The sequence below is a fragment of the Anomalospiza imberbis genome, chromosome 12 (genome assembly GCF_031753505.1).
Source record: "Anomalospiza imberbis isolate Cuckoo-Finch-1a 21T00152 chromosome 12, ASM3175350v1, whole genome shotgun sequence".
Lineage (NCBI taxonomy): Eukaryota > Metazoa > Chordata > Aves > Passeriformes > Viduidae > Anomalospiza > Anomalospiza imberbis.
In genome coordinates, this window is record NC_089692.1 from 21,101,487 (window position 1) to 21,126,130 (window position 24,644).

Consider the following 24,644-nt stretch of genomic DNA (forward strand, 5'->3'; position numbering starts at 1 on the left):
GCTTTGGCCAGAGTCCCTCCCATGGTGGGGAACACATGAGTGGATGAGACAGAGATAGGAGTGTAGATATGCTATCAGAACTTTTGGATTCAATTTCCCTTCTCAGCAGAATTGCTGTGTGCAGTTTCTTACATGCGCTGTTCTGCAAATGAGCTGTGCAGGACATGGCTGCAGTCAGAGACCACCTGGAGAGCATGATCCGCTTGGAGCATGCAGTTTGGCTGTGCAGGGCTAGCACAGGCACAGGCAGGGTCTGGCTGATGGACAGAACTTGCCTCAGCTCCTCAGGAGTTGTAGGAGCCTGCTGCCCTTTGCCTTGCCCCTCTGTACGAGAGCAGCCACGGAGCATTCACAGAGGAGGGAGGAATGGTCACAGGCATAATACCCTGCACCATGCACCACGTACTGTATGCCATACACCAGGAGTCAGAGCCATTCACAGACACCTTGTCAACATCAGCAGAGAGACAGGGACTGAAACATGGCCAGGACAGTCAGGGCAACTGTGAGCCAAGGTGAGCCATGCTATTAGTGTAGACACTAGTGAGGAGCCCCACTGGGTACCTGTATCTGAGAGCCAGTTCCGCAGCACAGTCATTACAGCGAGAATAAAGAAAATAATAGAGCATTGATTAAAATGGTTGGCAAGGCTGATTTCTCTCCATGCAGCCTCTGACGGAGCAGACTTTGGGGCTGGGGAGGAGTAGGCAGCCTCCAGGCTGTGAGGCTAATGCAGAGCCATGGCTGTTTGTATAACTGCAAAGCTTTTAAGAGAGACTTGGGAAAACTAGCTTGGATTCCAATGAATATTTACAATTACACTGCTCCAAAGCTGAATCCAATCACAGCACTGCAATGTGCAGGCTTCATGCATCAAAAGAAAATGAGAGCAAAACAGGAAAGATGGAGTTGCCTTTGGAGGGACTTACAAACACAGATCTCTCTGCTTCTGGCAGAACTTAAATGCTTTATTTCTGATAGGAGCAATTTATTCTTCAGGCATTTTGCTTGATATTAGAAAGTGCCTGGCTGGTTTTTGAAGTGAGTGTCTTCAATAGAAGGCCTTTAATTCAAAATGAAAGCAAGAAATGGAAAGTGTTGTGCTTTGTAATTTTGATATTGTGCTTACAAACTCCAGAAATAGGGGAGCATTACCCAGCTGGAGCAGGGGCCCCTTCCACTCCCTTCCACTGTGTTCTTGATCACCATGTAGAAGCAGGCTGGGTATTTAAACCATGCTGCTAATTTGGAATTTGGCTGGTTACCATACTGGGTGAGCATTCATTGCAGCTCAGTATTGACCTCTTCTTTCTTGCAGTAGAAGGTATGCAAAAATAATGGTGATGGTGACTTACCTTGATAAAAAGATGGAGGATCTGTGACTGCTGAATCACTGCTGAGAGCAGTGTGTCACAGAATAGGAAGTGTGTGACAAAGCACAGATGCTGCCTGAATTAACAACGGAACAGCACCACACAGCTGACCTTTGTCAGCTGCTGCTCTGGTGTCCTGTCTGCATGGCCTATCCTGTCCACCCTGCCCATCCTGCCCACACAATCCATGCTGCCTGCAGCTCTAATCTACAGGACAGTAAATAGTGGCCTCGATGTGGTCCCACAGCACGAAACACTACTGCTCTCAATTAATTTGAAGTACTTAAGGTATAGCCTTGCATTCCATCATGCAGACATTCCTTCGCGCCACAGCAGCACAACAGCAGGTGCTTCAAAAGAACCAGATTAGTATTTACACTACAAGAACATACATTTTTTTTGCCACGGTGTCTGCTTACAAGCACACGACCTGGGAAAGCCATCTCTGCAGTGCAAGCCCTCTCCTTCCCCACAGCCCACCAGGCAGTGTGTCCCATCCTGGACAGAGGGCAGTGGGGGGCTGCTTCCAGCCTGCACTAATCCCTCCACGTGGTTTGAAGATGATGCTGTCTTCTGGTGCCTGCCACCCCGTGCATGCACAGATCTCTGCTGCTGGATGGCAGTCTGAAAGGATGCTGGTGGGAAATCCCAGGAAGCTGGTTTCTGATCGGAGTCAGTCATGCTGTGGGTGCAGAGACACGCTCCATCACACGCAGGCATGGCACAGGGTGTTCCCTGCAGCTTGGCACACGCTGGAGTCGATAGCCCTCAGCAGGAACTTGCAGTCAGTATTATACTGTCTAAGAGGCTTAAAATCAACTGTGAAGTTTCAGTATAGCTACAAAAAACCTGTTTTCTATTTCTCCACTGGTAGCTTGTTCCAGGAGAAGACAGTGCAATTTGGTGATTCATTGCTGGAGTCTGGTTGGCGCATCCATGCTGGGCTAGAGAGGCCACAGATCCCACGGTGCTTCCGGGAACACTCTGCCAGCCTCAGCCACCCGCAGCTCATGGGCTCCGGAAGCAGAAATGGGGTCTTGCATTCCATCAATGTGAGTGGGTATTTTTCTCCCATTAAAATGTTTCATTTATTTTTGAATGCATATGAGCTTTGGGGGTGCACCACACCCTGTGTGAAGCAGTCTGACACAGCACAACATTAAATAAAAGATCTGGGTTTTGCTTTTTTGTTATTACCTGCTAATTTATGGGGTGCTGTCGGTTCTTACATTGAAGGGATGATGAGAAGTCATACTGCAGGCAACCTCTATTTGCTAAACTTGATACTGTGATCCTCTTCAGTCTATTTTTTTCCAGCCCAAAAAGACTATCCATTTTTAACTCACATGGAAAATATTCTTTGTATTTGATCATCCTTGTTGGTCTTCTCTGAAACACTTCCAAATCTTTTTCTCGAGAGAGGCAGACAGAGCTGCATATAGAAATCACAGTGCACTTTTCAGTATGAATCTGTTCATTGGCAGAACTGTGATCTGCTCTCCATTATTTTCCTGATAATTGTTAACAGTCAGTTTGCCTTTTGGGCTGCTCCTGGGCACAATACAAACGTTTCCACAGATCCATCTCTCCATCTTCATCTGATTTTATTCTAACACAGCCCCAAACCTAATTCCTGAGGAGGAACAGAGCTACAGCAGCTGAGACTGCAGTGAGATCTTGTGAGAAAGATGGTGCAAATGCCCCAGATCTTCAGCAAGGTTAGGACCACCTGGCTGAGTCATACCTTGGAGACTGGGGACAGCTGCTAAACATCTGAAAAAAAGAAGAAATTATATAAGGTCAGCAGACCTGGCCTCTCCCAGACACATCTACCCTCAAATGTTTGCCCACCTGAGGGGCAGAGTAATGCTGTGGAATGCCAGTGTATCCAGATGAATCAGTGCTGGCGTGAACTCCTATCCAAGAGCACAAATAGCAACATGTTCTTGTGATCCTCCTTTGCATTTCCTTCCTACAGGTTCCCGGGGTGAGCAGGAAGGGATTGGGCTGCATGACCTCCGGTACCTACGGTCATGAAAATTTCCCCTTACTCTGAAATCAGTAACTTGTCTGACTAAGATAGCTTCAGACAAGCATTTGGCTGGGCTTGAAGACATCAAGAGATGGTAAATGGATGACATCCTCCTCTGGCAGTCAGTCCCTTCACATCACTTCTACTGTTTGGGGTTTTTTTCCTCTCATGACTGCTATGCCAACAGAGCTAATGAAGCTTTCTATGCAGCAGCAATATGGTCTCAACTTTGTTTCCCTTGGGTTTTATCCTTTGTCTTAGAATACTCCTTTCTTTTTGGCCAGAGACTTAAGGTTAACCGGGGAGGGGAAGGGAAGGGAAGGGAAGGGAAGGGAAGGGAAGGGAAGGGAAGGGAAGGGAAGGGAAGGGAAGGGAAGGGAAGGGAAGGGAAGGGAAGGGAAGGGAAGGGAAGGGAAGGGAAGGGAAGGGAAGGGAAGGGAAGGGAAGGGAAGGGAAGGGAAGGGAAGGGAAGGGAAGGGAAGGGAAGGGAAGGGAAGGGAAGGGAAGGGAAGGGAAGGGAAGGGAAGGGAAGGGAAGGGAAGGGGGGACCTTCTCTTTCTGCTTCATATCTGTATCCCCATTACCTCCCTTGGAGGTAACCCTTTGGAGGTTCTCCCTGTGTTCCCCACCACCAGTCTCTTTCCATTTACCCAGTTCCCTCTGGTTTTTGTCTCCCCTCAGCCCCCTTGCTTTTTATTGACCTCCCACACAGTGCTGCCATCACTGCTGGCTCAGAAAGAAGCCCCAGAGCTGCTGATGTGGCTGTCCAGGGGCGCTATCCCTCTTCCAGCAACTTAGTGACTGTAATTGCAAGAACCACCAATGCCTCGTGTCCTGTGACCAGACCCGAGCAGCACTGCTTTTGCTCCATTTGTTCCTTCCAATTTCCATCAGAATTTCTACTTTCTGATGATTTCCATTTCTTGGTTCCTTAGAGGAACACATGGCAGCTCCTACAGTGTTCGTGTATGTCCTTAACCCACAGATTCAAAAACCTGAGATGCAGTTGGCAGAAGCAGCCGGGGAAATGGTGCCGTGATGATGTGAACACACAGCAGCACCAGCAGCGGGCAGGAGGCAGCTCCAATGACCGCTGCACACCTGCGGGTCCGCTCCCATGCCCGTCTGCGCCCTCCTCCTGACCCCGGGGGGAAGTGTTTAAACACAACCAGGCTAGCCCTGGGTGGCCTGCTCAGGCTGACGCTGCCGGGGCAGGACAAGGGGATGAGCCAGGTGAGCCCGTGTTTGACCAATGGGAATGTCAGAGGTTGGCTCCTGGGTGACTGGGCTGGGTGGGCCTCCTCATGCACCAACACTCCCCACTACGAGGTTTCATGGGAACATGTGGTAGCTAGAGGAACAGAGCAGAGGCAAAACACTGATGTGCACTCTGGGATGTGTCATGGCCTTTCAGCCTCCACTAGAAAGACAGCAGGGCAGAGCAGGTCCCGACCCATTATTGCTACTGTGGCCGTTTCCCCTTTCTGTTTTTACACATCCAGTTTGTTCTCTCTTCCTTCCCTCTCCCTAGAGCTGCTGTGGTTTTTAATAAGTATTTTTCAAGTAGCTGGCTGAGACCCTCGCAAGGATAATGAGATCATTCGCACCGCAGAATGCAAAGCCCTGCAAGTCCCGATTGCTATCGCTCCCGGTGGACTGTGGCCACACTGCCTGTATTTCTGTCGCTGTTCCTCATCCCAAACACAGCAGCATGCCCCGGGCAGTACCGGATGGGATCGGGCCGGGGTACGGCTCCCTGCCAACACGAAGGGTCAAGAATTGTCACTGCAACCGCTCAGAAATAACCTTTAAGGCTTATTAAGATTCTACCGACGGAGACGTTGATCCCGCTTCCCCGTTCATGAATCCCATGCCCAGTTCAAGACCTGCCAGCTCTCTGTCTGCCCCGGGTTGAGGCTGAGCTGCGGCGGGAGCACCGGGCAGACCCGGCGCGGGCACTCCCATCACCGGGCACCCCTGCTCCAGGCAGCCCCCGGCCCGGCACTCCCTGCACCTGCTCCCCCGGCACGGGCACCGCCATCCCTGGGACAACCCCCTCTGGGAACCTCGGCTCGGCAACGCCGGCCCGGGCACCCCCGGCCGGGGCAGCGGTCCCCGCCTCCCGCCCAGCCCGAGCGGGACCGCGGCAGAACAAAGGTGCTGGGGGTGCTAGGGGCGTGCCCGGGGTGTGCTTGGTGGTGCTCGGCGGGTGCCCAGGCGGTACTCGGGGATGCTCGAGGGACGCCCGGGAGAGATTGCTCGGGGGATGGCCGGAGGGAGTGCCGGGGAATGCTCGAGGGGTGTCCCGGGGGTGCCCGGGGGTGCTCGAGGGTGCTCGGGGCGGGGCCGCCCTCACGGGCAGCGCCGCGCGGGTCGAGAGCGACCCCTGCCGGCCGGGAACGGGACGGAGCGGCGCTTGCGAGCGCGCATGCGCCAGGCTTCCGCCGCAGCCCGCCGGCATTGCGGCCCCCGGGACACCCTCAGCACCCCGAGCCCCACTCCGGTCACCTCAGCTCCCTCTCAGCCCCTCCGGTCACCTCAGCACCCCGAGCCCCACTCCGGTCACCTCAGCACCCCGAGCCCCACTCCGGTCACCTCAGCACCCCGAGCTCCACTCCGGTCACCTCAGCTCCCTCTCAGCCCCTCCGGTCACCTCAGCACCCCGAGCCCCACTCCGGTCACCTCAGCACCCCGAGCTCCACTCCGGTCACCTCAGCACCCCGAGCCCCACTCCGGTCACCTCAGCTCCCTCTCAGCCCCTCCGGTCACCTCAGCACCCCGAGCTCCACTCCGGTCACCTCAGCTCCCTCTCAGCCCCTCCGGTCACCTCAGCACCCCGAGCCCCACTCCGGTCACCTCAGCACCCCGAGCTCCACTTCGGTCACCTCAGCTCCCTCTCAGCCCCACTCCAGTCACCTCAGCTCCCCGAGCCCCACTCCGGTCACCTCAGCACCCCGAGCCCCACTCCGGTCACCTCAGCACCCCGAGCTCCACTCCGGTCACCTCAGCTCCCTCTCAGCCCCTCCTGTCACCTCAGCACCCTGACCTCCATTCCGGTCACCTCAGCTCTTCTCAGCCCCTGCCCGCCACTGCTACAAGGTGCCCAGAGCACCTGTGGCTGCCGCATCCCTGGAGTGTCCAAGGCCAGGCTGAACAGGGCTTGGAGCACCCTGGAAGGTGGAAGGTGTCCTTGCGCATGGCAGGAGGTGGAACCACATGAGCAGATGGGGAGTCCTGGCTCAGAGCACCAGCGGGGCAGTGAAGACCTCATTAAAGGACCAGCATCACTGTCTGCTTTGGGATCAGGGACTGATAGGCAGAGCTGGAAATGAGCCATCCAGACTTGGTTCCAAGAGGCCAAGGATGGCCCATCCACAGTGTCCAACTTGCTCTACCAAAGGGTAACCATTTCTCTGTGTGTTGAACTCCAGCTTCAGTTTGGTTTGTGTCATCTCACAGACATCAAACTGGGGTACACTTCTGCCTGCTGATACAAGAGCCTCCTTCTGCTCTGTTCCCACTTTCCTCTTGCATTCTGATGTGTGACCTTGCTCTGCACTAAACCGCTCACAGAACACCACTTGAGTTGTGCAGTGCCCACGGCTCCTTCCGGAGCCTTTCCTAGAGCTCCGAGGTCCCCCTGCACCATGAGCACTGGTAGCACACAGGTTCCTACTGCCACGAAGGGCCATGCCACCGCCACAGCTGGACATTTGGCTGCACGAGCAGCCACCAGTGTGTCCCACTGGGATGTGCCAGAGCAGCAGCTACTGCATGAGCTGCTTGTGCATTCATGTAAGTACAAACGAGACCTTAAGTCATCTCTTCTTTGGCTCATCTGTGTGAAACAAGGATCACAGCACTTATTTTACAGAGGAGCCCTGCAGTTTGGTTCATGAATATCAAGTGGTTTGAGCTCCTGTGATGGAAGATACTGGAGATGGACAAAGTGACACCAACGGCCTAAAGCTGATGGAGGCCCAAGCAGTGGTCTCACCCAGTTGCACTGTGTTTGCTAATCCAAGTGTGTAATCAGCACATACAAGCAATGTGTTGGCTTGGGCTGTGTCACACACAGCAGCTCAGAACACTCTCACTGGGAGCTCATGCTCCCCAAGAGGGGTGATTGGCATCTGCGCAGCCACCAAGGACGGGCGATGTGCAGGTAGGACGGAGCTGGTGGTGGCATGACCACGAGATGGGTGTCATCGACACATAGTCATGGCACAGAGAACATGCAAACCTCCTTCCACCCCAGCCACTCTGTCTGCCAGCTCTCCTGAATGTAGTCCCAGCTTTGTTTTCTGATTTCCATTTTGTATCCTAAAATATTCACTCCAAGTTCCGCTTGACAGACATGCCTAATCTAATCTCCATGTCTGCTTTCTAATTTTCGCAGCCAGGATAAAACAAATTGGCTGGCGTTAATTGCCTGTGCAGCGGCCTGGAGCTCTGAGCCGTGATTTACGAGCTTGGAGCAGGCGCTCTGCAACACATTTTTCTTAATTTATTTTTAATGAGTCTCTCAATTAATTTTCTTGGAAACATCTTAATGATGTTGGAGGCGGATGTTAATGAGGTTTGTAGCAGCACCTCATTTTGCATATTTTAATGTACTGAATGGCATGAAGCAAACTCCTGGTCCTAAAACAGAAAAAACCTTAAGATTGGAGAAGACTCCTGGGCTGACATTGCTGCCCTGGCTTGAGGCTGAGGCACTGCGTGGGCTAGTTGGTGACTTTGAATATTGTGAGGCTGAAGCTGGTTGAGCCCACAGGGATGGCAGGACCCTGGCAGCATGGGGGGAGGTGAGGGGCCACGCTGGGTCATGGTTGGTGGCCAGACACTTCTTAACAGATGGAGTGAAAGCCTGGATACAGAACCTGGGCACTGATACCCCCGTGCTGGCATGCCCCATGTTATGGGCACCCCACTCCCTGCACACCCCCAGCCAGACCTTTTGGACAGGAGCTCTCCAAGACATAGGACTGGGCTGCCTGGGGCTGACAATTGTGGGGTGCTCTGGGGTGTCTCTGCCGGCCCGCAGGGTCACTGGTAATTGCTGATGCATGTGCCAGCAAGAAGCAGCAGCTGGATCGCCTTTGTTTTCTCCCAGCATGTCAGTCTTCATTAAACTGGAGGGGAATGAAAAAAGATTCACTTTTGTCCCAGCCTGAACATGGCAGCTGTTTAATTTCAATTAAGGTGGCACTGAAAAGAGTAGCATTACGGCAGTAATTAAAGTGAGACAACTCCCATCCCCAGGACTGTGCTCACACAGCAGAGGGGCCAATTTTGATCCCCCATCCTCCCAGCACCAGCTGAGTATGGGCAGGCAGCTGTGGGTCACGGCTGTGGGGCTGCCCCACACGCTCAAAAGGAGCTGGAGCAGTTTTGAGCCCTTCAAGCACTGCCTGCAGCTCAGTACGGTGTGGCAATCTGTGGTACAGAGCAGCATTGCCTGTGGCACCATGCAACATGGCACAGCACAGCACACACGGCATGAAGCTTTGTCCCATAAAGGCTCTGTGTGCTGCGGATGGTTTGTGCCCTGGCTGTCGCTGCCTGAACAAGACTGAAGTCTGCAGGGAAATTTTATTTCCTTGCAGTGGCAGAAACTGTGGCCAAATTCAGTTGTGTTCTGGAAGCAGGGGGTTCAGCAGCCCTGCTCATAGGACTGTTGGTGCTGTGCCTGCTCCCATCACCCGTGACTGTGACCTGCTGGTGGAGCAGGTTGTCATGGCAACTGATGATTTCTGCTATGGTACATCTGCGTTCACCTTCTGGGCCCAGTTCAGCCTTGGAAATTTCCAGTTAAAACACTTACCTGTGAAACTGGACTGAGCGTTGACAAGGGAGCACACACAGCCCAGGGTGTCCCATGTCACCAGCACAGGCCAGCAGCAGGTCTGGGCTCACACCATCACTGTGCATCCACAGTCAAGGCAGCACTGGCACCCAGAGACCGCGTCACTGATCCGATTACCTGGGCACCGTGGGATGGCCCCAGGCAGGGCGGGACAGCCGGACATGCACTCTCAGCCTTTCCTGTCCACACTCAGCCTCCCCAGGGGCCTGTGGCCCTGTCAGGATGTGCCCCTGCAGCAGGTCCCCCCAGCCCTGTCCCTTGTGTGGGTGTGGCACAGCCCTGAGCGCTGCCATCCCCACTGTCATCTGGCCCTGGCCACAGCGCAGCAGTGTGTTCTGGGACTGGCCACAGACTGAGTATGGCCTGAGGAGAGTGCAGGGGCAGCGTGAGGGTGGCAAGGCCCTGCCCTGACACAGGGGTGCTGCCATGTCCAGGACCAGTTCTGAGGATGATGCCCAGGACCTGGTGACCTCACAGTGGCATATGGAGTACTGTCACACAGCATGCCAGGGACACAAGATGGTGAGGAGCATGGCACAGGAAGGCTGTGGTGAGAACTGTGGGCAGCAGTAGGACCAGCTGCTGCTAAGGAGAGGGCCACAGCCCCACACAGCTCTGCCCTGCATTTCCAGGAGCCCCAGGCTAGGCTTCTCCTGCTGGCAGCAGGTGCTCCTCAGACAGGGAGTGGCAGTGCCAATACCATGGGAGGGCGGGGCTGCCTCAGGCAGGGCTGAGTGACATCCGTGGGACGAAGGGTTGTCTGGGGCCGCAGGAAAGGTTATGGTCCTTCCAACAGTGAGAGAGTGGCCAAAATTTGGTACATGTGGGGAGGTTCCTGCACTTCAGGATCAGCCTGAAGGCTCCTGTAGAGATCTGCCGGGGGCAAAGGAAACAAAACCAGAGCTGACCAGCTCCATCCAGAAGCTTCAGCAGGAGACAGAGGCCTGGCAGCCCAAGGTGAGCAGTGCCAACCATATGCTCAACCCAGGCACTGGTTGCATAGCCACAGATTGGTGGCCAGGTGGCACAGGAGGCCCTGACCAGCCCTTGCCTGCACCTCCAGACACCTCTTCCCCAGGGCTGGGGAGAGCACAAGGGCTCAGGGGGATCCAGTCCTGCTGTGGCTGCACTGGTCCCACTGCCACCATTTCCCACGGTGGCCACAGTTCACTGCAGTGTGGTGGGCCAGTGGTGTCAGGGGCTTGGCTATTCGTGAACCCAAAGGAACTGTCAGAACATGCACACACGTGGGGCAGTGCTACCTGGTGTGGAAGGGCTGCAACATGGTCCAGTGCTGCTCTGCACAGTGCTAGGACTGCCAGCATTGTCCAGCCCCAGTGCCTGCCCAGACAGGAGCTGCAAGATCAGCTGGCTACAGTGGTGAGCTGGACACATGCTGCTCATGCCATGTCCTAGGGCCAAAGGCAAGCATTGGTACTGGAGCCACAGCATGGGGAGCCTAGAGCATGCCAGGACACACAGCAGGAAAATCTGGAGCCAATTGAGGTGCTAGCCATGATACAGGCATTGCAACTGGACCTGGACTTCTTAAGGGGCACAAACCACAAACAACTGGTCCAGCTGCAGGAGCAGGACTGTGCAGTGGAGCAGGAGCACCAGGATTTGGTTATTCTGATGCAGCAGTTCCAGGCACTGATGGGCAAGGTACCATTGCTGGGCACAGTGGCCACAGACCAAGCTGCATGTGTCCCCCACTGCCACTCCACCACAGGCTAGGCACCATGCCTGCCCCACAGCCTTTGCAAACACCTGGACCCCCCAGGGGAGGGTAGAGAACATCCTGCCAGCTACACGAGGCTCTAGCACCATCTGTACAGAGCAGCCTAGGCACAAGGCAGGCCTGGCTGGCACAGCCCAGTCCACCCAGCTGAGCAGAGCTGGAAGAATGCAGACCCTAACAACCCCACTGACACCCTGGGCACTGTCCCAAGGCTGGTGGCACTACTACAGCCCACAACCTTGCCAATGAGCTGGGATCACAACTCTCCATGTGCCCGTGCTCTGCCACAGGTCGGGGACCATAGAGATGGCTTTCCAGGGATGCTGGATGTCCAACAGATACTGCCACAACAGGGAGGGCACTGTGGGGACTGCACAGAGAACAGAAGTCAGCAGCCTTCCTGCCTCCCACCAGGCACAGGCCACATTCCTCTGTCACAGGCCCTGCCCAACAGTCCATTGTCCATGGGTTGTCCCAGAAAGGCTCCTTCTGCAGCCTCAGCTCTACACAACAGGGGCACAGGGTGATCCCACACCCTGCTGGGTACTGACAGGTCAGTGATGCACCCCTCCACCTGAAGTACCAGGCAGTGCAGACAGAGGTCACCTCCTATTTGGCTGCCCACAGTGATTTTGACACCAGCCACGATATCCCACAAGACAGCAGAGAGCTGCTCAAGCAGGTCAGTGCCGGCAGCCCTCCAGCCACTACACCAAGCCTAAGGGCAAGGGGGGCACAGCAGCCATGACAACCACACTGCAGGGCTGACCCCCTCTCCCCTTCCCCCAGAAGCCCTGGGACAGGGTGGGAGGCAACAATGCCAGCCTGCCCCCACCACCTCTCACAGCTGGGCACCAGCCAGCCCTGAGCATCCTGCAGCTCACAGACGGCAGCTGTGCCTGTGCTCAGGGCAGGGCACACAGTACAAGGCCAACCCCCAACACACTGCCTTCTCTGCAGCTGGGGGCACAGGAGCAGAGTCAAGGCCTGCAGTACAGCCCAACCCGGCTGCAGGAGCAGCTGGGAGCCACCCAGGCCCAGGAGCAACAGAGTCTGCAGCAGCTGAGCAGAACCAACGAGGCCATCCAAGGCCTACACAGAAAAGTGGCAGAGCTGCAGCAACAGGTGAGGGCAAGGTAGGACAGGACAGGGATGCAGCCTCAGTCCCAGACTCCTCTCCTTCCTCCGGAAGAGGCTCAGCCATAGCCAAACACCATCCCTGCCCCACAGCTTTGCTGGCAGGTGCAGGACATGGAGAACCTCCAGGCAGAGCTGGCCCAAGCTCGACAAGAGAGCACCAAGCAGGCAGAAAAGATTGCAGACTACAAGACACACAGGCAGCAGCTTCATCGGGAGCTGAGGAAGATGCAGACTTTCAAGGAGCAGAGCAAACAGGAGGTAAGGATGTCTCAAGTCTTCCTGTGAAAGACCAGGAGTCTGTGTTCAGCCTGTGTCTCTCACTGTGCCATGGGCAGACCTACTCCCTCCAGGAGAGGCTGAAGGAGCTGAGCACCCTAGTCCAACACTGGCAGCAGCTACACCTGGACAATGAGCGAACTCTGGCTCAGAGAAGACGAGCTGCTTATCTGCAAGGTGGAGCTGGCTTTCCTTAAGGAAGAGCTCAGCAAGGTGACAGAGCAGGTGCAGGATACAAACAGGCATTCAAGACACACTAGGCAGGATGCAGGAGGAGAACCCGTACCTAATGTTCAGAACACCTGAGCAGCCCAAGTGTGAACAGCTGAAAAAGTGAGCAGAATTCCTGGCACAGCCTGGCCTGAAACAGGGCTGGGCAGATGGCCCCCACTGTGCAGGGAGAGCTGGGCACCAGCTGCCTGTCCAGGGCATGGGCCGCAGGACAACTGCCTTTGTAGGGGTATGGGCTAGGCTCAAAACAGGGACAGGCTGTATGTGTCCTCCAGGTCACTTTAATTTTGTGCCCTGTTCCAGGTTCTACAGGGCAACAACTTGACAGCACCAGCTCTGCATGATTCTGCAGAGCTACCTCCACCAGGAGGTAGAGCTACCAGAGCTACCTCTTCCAGGACAAGAAGCAGTGCAAAATAAAGCAAGGATTAGACTGACAACCTTTAAACAAATAAAATTATTTCTGTTCTGTAATAAAATTAGTGCCAAGCACCAAAGCCTTCCAGGGCCACAAGCTGTAGAGACCTCAGAATACATTGATTAGGGTAGCTGGGTACCACCTTAATCCTCAAAGCAACAGGTTGTGCCTTCTTAGAGACCAAAGCGGGCTGGGGTGCGTCGTGGGGTCAGGGCCTCCCCCTGCTCCTTTCGCCCAGGGGTATAGATTTTAGTAGACCTGTCAAAAAGGACAAGGGCCATTAATGTGCCTTCTCCTGCACCTTTTTCTGCACCAGAACTCCCACAGGGAAGCTGGGATCCTCCACACAGGCATGGGCAGGCAGGGCTATCACGCACCTTGCACTGCCCAGCGGGTTACGGCGCTCCTGCTCCTCCCGGCGGGCACGCAGCTGCTCCTCTGCCAAAGCCATTTCCTCCTCCATGGCAGATGCCTCCTCCTTGGCACGGCGCCGGTTCTCCTGCAGCAAGGCAGCAGCAGGTCAGGGACAGCAGACTCCCTGCGGGCCCACAAGCTTGCTCCCTTCATGTATGTACACACACATACAGCAGCAGGATGCAGAGGGCCTGCAGTTCGCCAGCTCCTCCAGGACAGAATACTTACCTGGCGTGACTTGCCAGCATGTTTGATACTGTAGAACATGGGGCCCAGCTCTGCCAGCCACTCTCCATCCACAGCAGTGACACACTGCATGTACTCCTGCAGGGACAAAAGTACCAGGATAGCAGGATGGCATCCTTGGGGCCTGGGCACCATTCCCAGAGCCATAGCAGCTCCCTTCCTCCCCCAGTTGCTGATGGCACTTTTTAGGTTGGGACCATATCCCTTCCAGATAATTCCTCCTGGCCTCAGAAGCTGCTACAGGTTGGATTTGACCACAAGGAGGATCAAACATATCCCACAGAAGCCAGAGAAAAATAATGGGGTAAGGGACAAACAGATGACAAAAACATGCCTCCTTGGTATAGATGGGAAAGGCTGATATCTGCCACTCAGACAGATCTCAGTCTCACAGCAAAGCCCTCCCCTCTCCCTTGGAGCACTCATCACCCTTCCTGCTAGCCCTCAGCTCAAGCTCACCTTGGTAGTCATAACCAATTCATGGTACACAATGTAGTCTGGTGTGTAGCCCATGCCAAACAGGGAGCTCGTGGGGTGCAGGTGGCAGGGCATGCCTGTGCGGATGTTCACATACTCCCCAATGCCCTGCAAAGACAAGTGTGCTTAGTCCACCTGTTCCCAGGCAGAGCCTTGCAGCCCCCAGGCAGCTCAGACACCTCTCACCTTCAGCTTTGCAGCCTGATGGAAATATGCAGCACAGATGCACTTCCTGACAACATCCCAGTCTGTACCACAGGATGCCAGGCTCATTCGCTGCTGCACCATAATGTCCTTGAGCTGGGCACGCACCTCCCGCACCTGCAAAGGTGTGTGCTGGTCAGATCCCTCTTCTGTATAAGGCTGTGTCTCCCAGCCTTACAGCCACAGCCTCACCTTCCGCATGGCCTTGGCATGGATGAAGTGCTGATTGCACCACAGGGTAGAATAGCTGTTGTTTTTCCACTGCAGGTAAACATTCAAGTAAGTCAAGTGATCGCTCTCTGGAACAGCAAATTTCTCCCGCACTTGGTCACTCTCCTCCTCTCGGCCCTGAAAGGTGAGCAAAGAACATGGGTTAGTCAAAGGGCAGGGAAGGGCCCTGAGCTGCTGGAGCAGCAGCATCTCGTACCTTAGGCCGGTAAAAGATGGCAGGCACAGACAACATGGAGACAACAAGCAAGATCTCAGAGCTGCAACCCATGTCACAGGAGACAATGAGCATTTTGGAGAGTGCAGGGTCCAGTGGGAACTCCACCATGAGGCGTCCTGTAGAGGTCAGACCACCTGTAGGAACAGAACAGGTATCAGTGATCAGCAGCTGGGCAGACCCTAGCTCCATGGGCTGGCAGCCTGCCCCAGCAGCCAATACCTGTGTTATCCAGGGCCCCCAGGATCCACAGCTGGTACATGGAGTTCAGCATATTGTCTTCAGGGGGTGGATCCATGAAGTGGAACTGCAGCAGGTCTTGCACACCCAGGGACTTGAGCAAGAGCACTACATTGGCGAGGTTGGTGCGCTGGATCTCGGGCACCGTGGTCGTCAGCAGCTCATTCTTGTAGGCACTCTGGGTGTAGAGCCTGGGAAGAGATGCCAAGAGCATGCTCCTCCTGTTCGGCCACTGCGTTCCTTACAGACTTGCCAGCCTCTGCCCAGCCCGGCCCAGCATGGCACAGGGCAGCAACCCTGCACCCAACAGCAGCACCCTGGGGAGGCACTAGTAGTCCAGTCAAAGTGGGGTCTCCCCAGCACATTGGGGTGTTTGGGCTGCAGCACAGAACATGACCAAGCACAGCCCTTCCCTGGTCTCACAGCATAGCCTGGGAAAGGCCTTAGGCTTGGCTCTTATCCCAGTGGCATCCAGGGCAGACCAGCCACAAGTGAAGATGGGCACAGGAAGAAAGTGGAGCACATCCTTTTCTCTGCAGAAGGACTGGGTCCAAAGAAGGCCTTCAGGCCTGCCTACTGCCCATACCACCCCCAAAGTTCAAGATAATGAACAGCTCCAGTGAGAAAAAGATATACATAACCTGAAGTCAAGCTGAGCATACAACAGGAACAGGAACACCAGTGACATGCCTACCTGAAACAATGGCCTGGGCCTGTCCGGCCAGCTCGACCGGCCCTCTGATTGGCATTGGCCTGACTGATGGGGTAGATCTGCAGCGCATCCATGCCTATACGGGGGTTGAAAACCTTCAGGGCACAAGAAAGTCAGACAGAAGTAAGAGGAAGGCTAGATCGTGACCTCAGAACTCCCTCGACCTACCCCAGAAACCAGATACAGACAGTATAGAAAACCCTGGCTCACCTTCAATTTGCAGTAGCCAGAGTCAATCACAAACATGATACCATCCACTGTCAGTGAGGTCTCTGCGATATTAGTGGCAACAATGCACTTCCTGACCCCATCAGGAGCCTGCAAGCACACTGCATGTCAGTCACGCCCCTGGCATGGCTCTGCTCCACTGAGGAGGAGTGCAGAGTGTCAGATGGACAGGAGTGACTCCTGGGAAGTGGGGTGGGCTACATGCTTTCTCTCACCCTCCACATGCAATACCAAAATATATCTACACCTCTCACTCCTGCTCTGTACCGTCTCCTGCTCCAGTTTTCCCTGTCCCCACCCTAATCACAAAAGCACACATCAGCACCTTCTGGAAGATCTTGGCCTGCAAGTCTGAGGGCAGCTGAGAGTAGATTGGCAGTACAGCAAGAGCAGGTGCCTTCTCCAGCTCCTCAAGGTGCTCCACAATCTGCTCTGAGGTCACCTAGATACAAAGAGGGGTGAAAACATCAGACTGAAACAAGAGGGTAGGATAGTGCTTGCCCTCTCAACTCACCTCGATATCCTCCTGGCCAGGCATGAAGACGAGGATGTCTCCAGGAGCACCAGACAAGTGAACCTGCAAGGCTTGTTTCACTGCAGCCTCCACATAATCCTCCTGTGGGGTCTGAACAGCACAGCCCAGGTTAATCTGGACCAATATCCTTACCTGCCCTGTCCTACATGCAAGACTGTAGCACATCACAGCCACTCCTACCCTGTGTGTCCCCTCAGAGTACAGCACAGCCAGGTCACAACCCCCTCCTGCCAACAGCATTTCCATCCACAAAAGTAACTATACCTTGCTGAAAAGAATATCCACAGGAAAAGTGCGCCCAGGAATGTGGAAAATGGGAACGTTCCCAAAGAAGGAGGCAAACTTATCTGCATCCATGGTGGCTGAAGTAACAACAAGCTTCAGATCTGAGCGTCGGGCGACCACCTAGGAAGCAGATAAAAAGAACAATACGGAAGGTGCATTTATGCATGGCTGTGGGCTGTTTTCATTCTTACAGAGACAATGGCACAGGACAGAGCTTCTGTTGTACTCCAGAGACACTGGCTGTGCATGCCAGGAAACACTGATGCTCTATGGTCAGTGCAGTTGAAAAGATCTGCCAGCCTCGGTCCAGGAAACCTTAATCCCATACAGACCTCTGTATGGGCCGTTCTGACGTTCAGCCAGCAAGACTCTGGTAGCATTACAGAAGACTTGACCCCCCCAGATCCAAGGACCAGGATGCTGGAGCAGTCAAGTGCAGACAGAGGTGTGGCAGCTCTGCTTCCCTCTCCTAGTCCTGGCAGAGAAGGGCTGTCCCAGATGACGTGCCCCATACTGCTGTCCTCTAGCCCAGGCTCACACACACCTCCCGAAGCAGACCGAACAGCACATCAGTGTTGAGCGAGCGCTCATGTGCCTCGTCCATGATGATAGCACTGTAGTTGTCCAGGTCAGCCTCCCGCAGTGACTCACGGAGTAGGATCCCATCTGTCATGTACTTGATTACTGTGTTCTCAGATGTGCAGTCCTCAAAGCGGATGGCATAGCCTACCTGGCAGGGCGGAGATACCAGAAGTCTTCCAACAGTCCCATGCAGTCTCTGTCATTGGGTGGCACCCCTGCACTCCCTACCAGACTCACCTCTTCCCCCAGACGCACCCCCATCTCCTCACTGACCCGCTTGGCCACCGACATGGCAGCCACTCTGCGGGGCTGTGTGCAGCCGATCATGCCATAATCAGTGTAGCCATCCTCATGGAGATACTGTGTCAGCTGAGTCGTCTTCCCACTCCCTGTCTCCCCCACCACAATCACAATGCTGTTGTCTCTGAGGAAAAGGAAAAGGTATGTCTTCATACACCTTCAAAGAAGGGCTTTTGTGTTCTCTAGCGAAGCATCATCTTACTCAGGTGGGAGAGCTGAGCAAACACAAAGCAATGGCTTTTGTTTTCTGAGAGTACAGCTTCCCAATGGTCATGATTCTACAATTCCTCACCTGAGCTCCCAAAGATAGGCCAATGCCCTGGGGATGCCCTGGCAGCCATACCTGAGGATGGAGAGCAGTTCCTGCTGTACAGCAAAGATGGGTAGGTATTGTCTCTGCTCCAGGATCGATTTTTTCTTGGCAAACTCACTGCTGGCTTCGCTTTTTTCTTTCATGTGTTCAGCAAACTTCTGCTCTGTTCTAAGGAAACACCTCAAGTCCTGAAATTGCCTCTCCACTCACTTTGCTATGCCCATAGCCCCTGTTACCAGCTGAGCAGAGTAATTCAGAGCAAGCCCCTACTTGTAATCCACTTTGCCATCTTCTGTCACCATCTCGTCCTTCTCCTCCTCTTTCTTGATCCCCATAATGTCTCCCAGTTTCGTGCCTGCCAGCTCCCAGTGCTTGTGCTGAGCCTGGAAGGAAAGAGAACAGCATAACTTTGCCACAGCAAGCACTGACAAAATTCTTCCCCAGTCCTACTCCTAAGACTAAGAAAAAGATATCAGTACCACAGTTCCCCAGTGCAGAATGCACACTCCACTCCTACATCAGGTTCCCCTCTTCCAAATGAACTGAAGCAAAATTTTAAGACATTGAGATGGATACACAGACTTCAGGCAAAGGATTACCAACTGCCTCCTAAGAAAATAGCTCCAGCTGCTGACCCTTCCATTAAATTTGAACTTAAACCTACACAGATGTGAACCAGAGATAATCTTCCTGCCCTTACCAACAGCTCACAGGGTTTTCTCCCACCTCTGTTATCAGTTTAGCTACCACCACCATTCCGCTCATAGTATGGTGGTGGTATGATAAGTAGGTCAAATCCAGCCCAGTTCTAAGGAACACACCTGTACTTTCCCCACAGCTACTATGTGAGCTTTAGAGAAAGTCCCTAGAAAACACCCCCAAAAACTAATCTGCTACCCATACTTCTCCTCACAGCTCTTCTGCTGAGACCCGATAAGGTAAATCCTGCTGCCATACTGCCTGCTGACAGTCCCTAAGCTACTGGCATTCTTCCACCTGCCTCCTTCTCCCTTAACCCAAATGTTCAAAGGCATGGTGATTCACGTCCCAGGGCAGTGCTCAAGAAAATCACACCCCAGCAGCTGCTATGAGGCAATGCAGTAAGCTGGGCTGCCAGGATGTCCCAGGTCACAAAGATACGAATTCCTTAGCATCACTGCTGCCAAACTCTGAATGCTGCATAGTCCAAACAAGGCTCTGAGGAACTACGTAACGTGTACAGTGGGCAGTAAGCCACAGGGCTGCATACCCTCTTACGCTCCTTTTGCTCCCTGTGCTTGCGCACCAGCTGGCTGCCTTTCCGAGCTATGATGGCCAAATCCGAGGTGGCATCCTTCACAGGGATGACTGGCTCTGGCTGCAGGGAAAAGGCACTGCTTTACTAAAAAGGCTTCATATGTACAGAGCTCCTTGCCATCAGTGCCTTCAGCCATAGTCTCTACCTGCTTGGTGAAGACAATCCTTCCATCTAGGAAGGGGGGCACTAGATTGTGCACCAACAAATGCACTTTAGCAGAGTTATCCTCCTCAAAATCTTCGTCCACCTCAATCCGATGGACCACGCCACTGGTCAGCATGCGATTTGTCTCCCAGCGCTCATTATCCTGCAGGAAACAACGTTATCAGAAACAAAATTAAGCCCCACAGAAAGTCACAGAGATCACACTAGAACACAAAGCTTGGGCCTGGGCTCTGTACTGGCAACAGGATGGTTCAAACCTAGTGAGCCTGAAAGTAAGCACAACGTAAGGAACAGTAATTGGAAGCAGTAGAGTACAGGAAGCTGCCCACATGAAACACATGGTCAACAGGACTGTCTCCAAGGAAATGCAGGATATACATTGCCTGCAAGGCAATCAGAATAAATCAGGAAGCCTGGACACAAACCTGCTCATGATAAGAGAGCAGCTGTCCCCAGCATCCACTGGGCCAACACTGGACAGCCCCAGTAATGTAACTCGCACTTAGAATAGCAGGAGCATGGTCCTCTGCACTTCTGCTGCTCTGGACACTGCAATCCACCAGCCACTCCAACTGGGAATTCTCCCCATGCAGGAGTTGCAGGACTGAGTTTTCCAGGGGAACTCAACCACAGTTTCCTTCTGAGCACTCCTTCAGCCTGGCCCAAGAGTGTCCTTCTCTACCTGAGAGCAAGGGCTCAACAAGTGGATGTTTCAAGAGGCAGCAAACCCCACGTGTTCAGAGCAGCCAACCCTGCGTCTTTGGCCATACCTCATTGATCTGCCGCCGCTGTGCCGAGATCCGCTTCTGCCTCTGCTTGTGCAAGTGCTGCTCACGCTTCTTCACATACTCCTCAGAGGAGTAAGCCAAAGGGTTGTGAAACTCATCATAGCCCTCATCCATCATGTACCAGTCCCGGTCAGCTTGCTGGGAAGGGAGAGGTGCAGCACTGAGTTCCACCCAGCCCCCAGAGCCTGGTGGCCCCAAGCCCCCGGCCCATCCCAGACTCACCCGCTGGTCATCCTCCCACTGCTGCCGCTCCTCTTCCGTCTCAAAGGCGATGCCCTCCTCCCCTTCTGTGCGCCGCCCTGGGGTGAGCCAGAGAGTCCAGAATGTTCCCAAGGAAACCCCAATTCTATGCCACAGGAAAGGGGATTCCACACTGCCCACCCGGGCAGCTCAGCCCAGATTCCTCACCTCTTCCTCGGGACAGGCGTGGCGTGGCCCCCAGGTGCCTGCGGTCATCAGCCCATTCATTGTACTTGTACGATGGGGTCGGCAATGGTGTCTTATCAGAGTAGCGGCTCCTCACAGACCTGAAAACACAGCAGGTGGGAGGAACTGCACAGCCAGACCCTTCTCATATGCACATAGTCCCCTCTGCAGCTCCACAGCTCACAGCACAGCCCCAGGCACTGGTACCTGTCCCGCTCCCGCCGGTCCGTGTCCCGCAGCGATGACGGCCGGTGGCTACGCTCTGAGTCTCGATAGGAAGGTGTGGGAGATGGAGACTCCCACTGTGAGCGGTGGGCACTGCTGTAACCACCATCATCTTCCTCCCAGCTGGAGCGAGATGGTGTGGCTGCATCTGGTAGAAGAGATGGGGTTTGACACCTGTTGTTCAAGCAGCGGCCCTGGGCACCTGGAGCCACCTAACATCTTTTAAGAAAGGAGCATGGAGAGAGGGTATCCACTTGGCCCTCCCTCTAAGGGAAGGGGCTGACCTAGTGATTCCAAGGAATTTCAAAGGATCATATTTCCATCACACAGGCCCAGAACACACACCGCTGTGCCAAGATCTGCCAGAATTTCAAACATGCACAGCTGGCACATTGCTCCCAAACCCAAGCTCAGTTGGGAGTTTTATGGTTGCCTGAACCACAAACAAGGTACAAGCTTTTCTATCACCCCTGTCCTGCAAAAACAACAGGAAGCATAAAAAACTCCAAGCCCCTCCCTGTTAGGTCTCACACAAGAGCTTTACCGGGTTCCACTCCCACCTTTGGGCCGATGTCGGGGACTCTCAGGTTCACCCCTCCTGCCACTCCGCTCTGATGAGCCATCCCTCTCTGATCTGCTGTGATGACTCCTGTCCCGCTCCTCTGTAAAAACAAAATAGGATCAGGTGCCTATTGCACAAACAGGCTTCCCAAGTCTGCTGCAAAAATCACCACAAACATTAGTAAAGACTACAAACAGGGAAAAGGACAAGCCCAGACCCAAACCAAGAAGCACCACAAAGGTCTCTGAGCAATTACCACGGTCTCGTTTACGATCGTGGTCCCGATCCCGGCTGCGTTCCTTCTTCCGGTCCTTCTCCTCCTTGGAGGAGGCAAAGACTCCATGTTCCCGACGCTCCCTCTCCCGTTGCCGGCTGCGTTCCAAGAACTCCTCGCTTACACCCCCCGTATAGGAAGGTGTCTCCACGTGGACAGAGCGGTAATGTCTGGACAGGCAGAGCAGAGAGAAAAAATGCTCACAAGTGCTGAGCAACAGCTGCCCTTCGGCTGGTCTCGTACAGCTCCAGTCGCAGCCTGTGCCATAACGCCCCGCAGTCTCCCTCTCTCCACAGCGGCGGCTGCGGCCTGCCTGTCACCGACTGTGCCCACCCTGCGCTCCCTACCCGGCCGGACGCGGCCACAGGGCACCAGGGATCCCCGTGCGAACGCCACCTGTTCCTGCGAGCTCTGCGGTCGCTCCGGTTGGCCTCGTCCTCTTCCTCTTCCTCGGCGCTACCCGCCTCGTCACGACCCTCTTCCCAGTCCTTATAGGACGCGACGCGGGATCGCTTCCCCCCGGCCGCCTCCTCCTGGCGCTCCCGCCGCTTCTGCGCCGCCAGCACGTCCAGTCCCAGCAGGGAGACGCGCGGGGCCGGTGCCTTAAAGACGTGCTGCTCGGCGCCCCGCGGCCGCAGTACCAGCCCGCCCGCCTCGCCGCTCGGGCTCGTCCCCGACAGCCGATGCAGTGACTCCTCGCTCGCCGCCGCCATCGCGGCCGCAGCGCTGCGCGGGCCCCACAGTTCCCTCAGCGACCGTAACCCGGCTCCCGGAGCGCCGCCATAGCCGCCCCACAGTGCTCGGCGGGAGGAGCCCCTCTAGCCAAATGCACCATAGACACGCTGGCCAGAGCCTATGGGAGAGGCGCCACCATAGAGTTCCCAACGTCGCTAGACAAGCCACGCTCCCTGCCGGGGCGGACTTCCGGCTCACGCAACGTCCGCATGGTCACGTGGGCGCGGGGCGGAGTCCCGGGCGGACGGGACAGCGGGACGGACAGCGGGACAGCCACGGGGACAGCGGGACGGACAGCGAGACAGCCACGGGGACAGCGAGACGGACAGCGGGACAGCCACGGGGACAGCGAGACAGCCGCGGGGACAGCCACGGGGAAAACGAGACAGCCGCGGGGACAGCGGGACGGACAGCGGGACAGCCACGGGGACAGCGGGACAGCCGCGGGGACAGCGGGACAGCCACGGGGAAAACGAGACAGCCGCGGGGACAGCGGGACGGACAGCGGGACAGCCACGGGGACAGCGGGACAGCCGCGGGGACAGCCACGGGGAAAACGAGACAGCCGCGAGGACAGCGGCGCACCGGGGACAGCACCACGCACACTCCACACCGTGCAGGAGCGAGAAGCCCTCAGAGCCCCTGCAGGACTCCGCCGGGAGCGGGGGCAGGCACACGCCACCCCCCCGTAGACAGGCCCGTGCAGCGCTGGGCACACAGAGCCTGCACGGACAGACAGACAGACATGCACAGAGCCTGGTGCACAACAGTTTTATTCCCTCACGGTCTTGCCTCAGCCAGCTGCCGCTGTCTCCTTCGCACAGGCCAGGACTTGCTCTACGTGCATGCCATGCCTGGCAGCTGTGGAGTCCCGCGCAGCTGACGATTGCGGCTGGTAGCAGGTGTCTCGCTGGGATGCTGCAGGGCAAGGCTTTGCCTGCATCCCCACAGCAGGGCTCCTCCCGCAGCCCCCCACTGCCAAGGACGGGCTGCGCCCTGTGGGACACACTCTGTGCACTGTGGTGTTCCCAGCACTGCTCACTCTCAGCTGCTGGCAGTATCACATCTTTGAGCATGGCAGGAAAGCCAAAGGTGGCACCGCAGCCCCAGACTGAAACGTAGCCTGCCCACCCTGGGTGCACATAGACCTTCTGGGCCAGTCCTTCTGCCCTCCTCTCTAAGAAGCAGCTTCAGCGAGGCCAGGTCCACAGCCTGTGGGTAGCCAGGGTGCAGCAACGTGCTCGATGCTCAAGGTGGGCTGCTCCCAGCTGCCCAGGAACAGCTGCAGTGTAGGGGCAATCTCCTCCAGTGGTTTCTCACTGTGGCTGTTCAGGTAGACTTTCCTGCCTGTGGCCAGCCCTCACTGGTCACTCAGGAGTGTGGCCCCACAGTGAGGTTGTGGTGAGTCACCATCCAGCCCTGCCACGGGAAGCTGCCCTTCTGAGCCAGCATGCCCCCGATGATGCACTGAATCTGCCTGGGGCGGGGTTCTTCAGCTTCCCCAACATGACATAAGGCAGAGAAAGGCCCAGATGAGCCCTCTGAACCCAGTGGGTGTCAATTACCTCCTGGTGCTCAGCAGGCCAGGGAGCAGCACTACAGATGGAGGTTGTGAGCAGTCTCTGCAGCCCTTCAGCAGCCCAGACTGTGCACAGCCCCCAGCCACTGCAGTCTGCTCTCACCTGGCTCACAGACAGGCACATCCTTAACAGCATCAGGGCTCACCCATACCTGATTCTCATCACATTTGTGGAAACCAGAGTCAGCACCACTGCCCTACAACCTGGCAGGCACAGAGGTGCTTGTACCTCCACAGGGCTTGGATGAACAAGATGAACCCCAGTTAAGTGGGGTGGAGTGTCAGGCTGCATCACCTAGTATTGGGGCAGCCCCACACAATCCCTGGAGTAGGGCAGAAGTCCCATCCATGGGTGCTGTGCCCATGCTGTGTGTACCTCACCATCACCACAGCTGTGCAGCCAGTAGTACGGGTCGCAGCAGTACCTGACCAGGTACTCCATGTGCTTTGCACAGCTCCACTCTGCAGACAGAGAATGCTCAGCTGGCCCAGAGCACTGAGCCCAGGACATGCTCCCACCTCTGCTAGGTCC

General features: G+C 55.4%; 3 protein-coding genes and 2 long non-coding RNA genes across 11 annotated transcripts in view; 2 read left to right on the forward strand and 3 right to left on the reverse strand.

The window, feature by feature from the left end:
- The window catches only part of LOC137481529 (uncharacterized), a 76,472-nt gene extending 73,551 nt beyond the window's left edge, over positions 1-2,921 (forward strand). For all 4 annotated transcript variants that reach the window (XR_011003523.1, XR_011003524.1, XR_011003522.1 and 1 more), the window contains 2 exons: positions 2,248-2,425; positions 2,691-2,921. This is a non-coding gene — a long non-coding RNA (uncharacterized lncRNA). The remainder of the gene's footprint in view (positions 1-2,247; positions 2,426-2,690) is intronic.
- LOC137481530 (uncharacterized) lies at positions 382-9,334 on the reverse strand. Its single transcript, XR_011003526.1, has 3 exons — positions 9,233-9,334; positions 7,218-8,540; positions 382-3,146 (listed from the first exon to the last, which is right to left on the reverse strand). It is a non-coding gene; the product is annotated as an uncharacterized lncRNA (long non-coding RNA).
- PMFBP1 (polyamine modulated factor 1 binding protein 1) lies at positions 9,156-13,159 on the forward strand. 4 transcript variants are annotated; one of them, XM_068203314.1, is made up of 8 exons: positions 9,736-9,824; positions 9,907-9,940; positions 10,047-10,231; positions 10,691-10,939; positions 11,569-11,697; positions 11,976-12,140; positions 12,246-12,413; positions 12,491-13,159. In XM_068203314.1, the coding sequence occupies exons 3-8, from the start codon at positions 10,055-10,057 to the stop codon at positions 12,626-12,628; spliced, it is 1,026 nt and encodes a 341-aa protein (XP_068059415.1). In that variant the 5' UTR covers positions 9,736-9,824; positions 9,907-9,940; positions 10,047-10,054; the 3' UTR covers positions 12,629-13,159. The 4 variants fall into 4 exon arrangements, with proteins under 4 accessions (XP_068059418.1, XP_068059414.1, XP_068059415.1 ...); XM_068203317.1 differs by lacking the exons at positions 9,736-9,824; positions 9,907-9,940 and adding an exon at positions 9,156-9,312; XM_068203313.1 differs by lacking the exon at positions 9,907-9,940 and having other exon boundaries at positions 9,686-9,824.
- DHX38 (DEAH-box helicase 38) lies at positions 13,105-22,678 on the reverse strand. Its single transcript, XM_068203299.1, has 26 exons — positions 22,195-22,678; positions 21,781-21,968; positions 21,523-21,624; positions 20,945-21,110; positions 20,720-20,838; positions 20,534-20,610; positions 20,294-20,449; positions 19,504-19,665; positions 19,311-19,418; positions 18,332-18,444; positions 18,092-18,229; positions 17,686-17,872; positions 17,411-17,596; positions 16,846-16,986; positions 16,561-16,671; positions 16,372-16,488; positions 16,029-16,136; positions 15,801-15,913; positions 15,089-15,297; positions 14,849-15,003; positions 14,614-14,769; positions 14,404-14,538; positions 14,200-14,325; positions 13,723-13,818; positions 13,458-13,579; positions 13,105-13,338 (listed from the first exon to the last, which is right to left on the reverse strand). The coding sequence occupies exons 1-26, from the start codon at positions 22,509-22,511 to the stop codon at positions 13,254-13,256; spliced, it is 3,693 nt and encodes a 1,230-aa protein (XP_068059400.1). The 5' UTR covers positions 22,512-22,678; the 3' UTR covers positions 13,105-13,253.
- A 161-nt stretch (positions 22,679-22,839) lies between these two features.
- Positions 22,840-24,554, reverse strand: HP (haptoglobin). Its single transcript, XM_068202807.1, is given in 6 exon segments — positions 22,840-23,444; positions 23,446-23,694; positions 23,696-23,767; positions 23,769-23,922; positions 23,925-24,029; positions 24,494-24,554. Coding segments are annotated over 6 exon segments (759 nt in total). The 3' UTR covers positions 22,840-23,326.
- Positions 24,555-24,644: the final 90 nt, after the last annotated feature.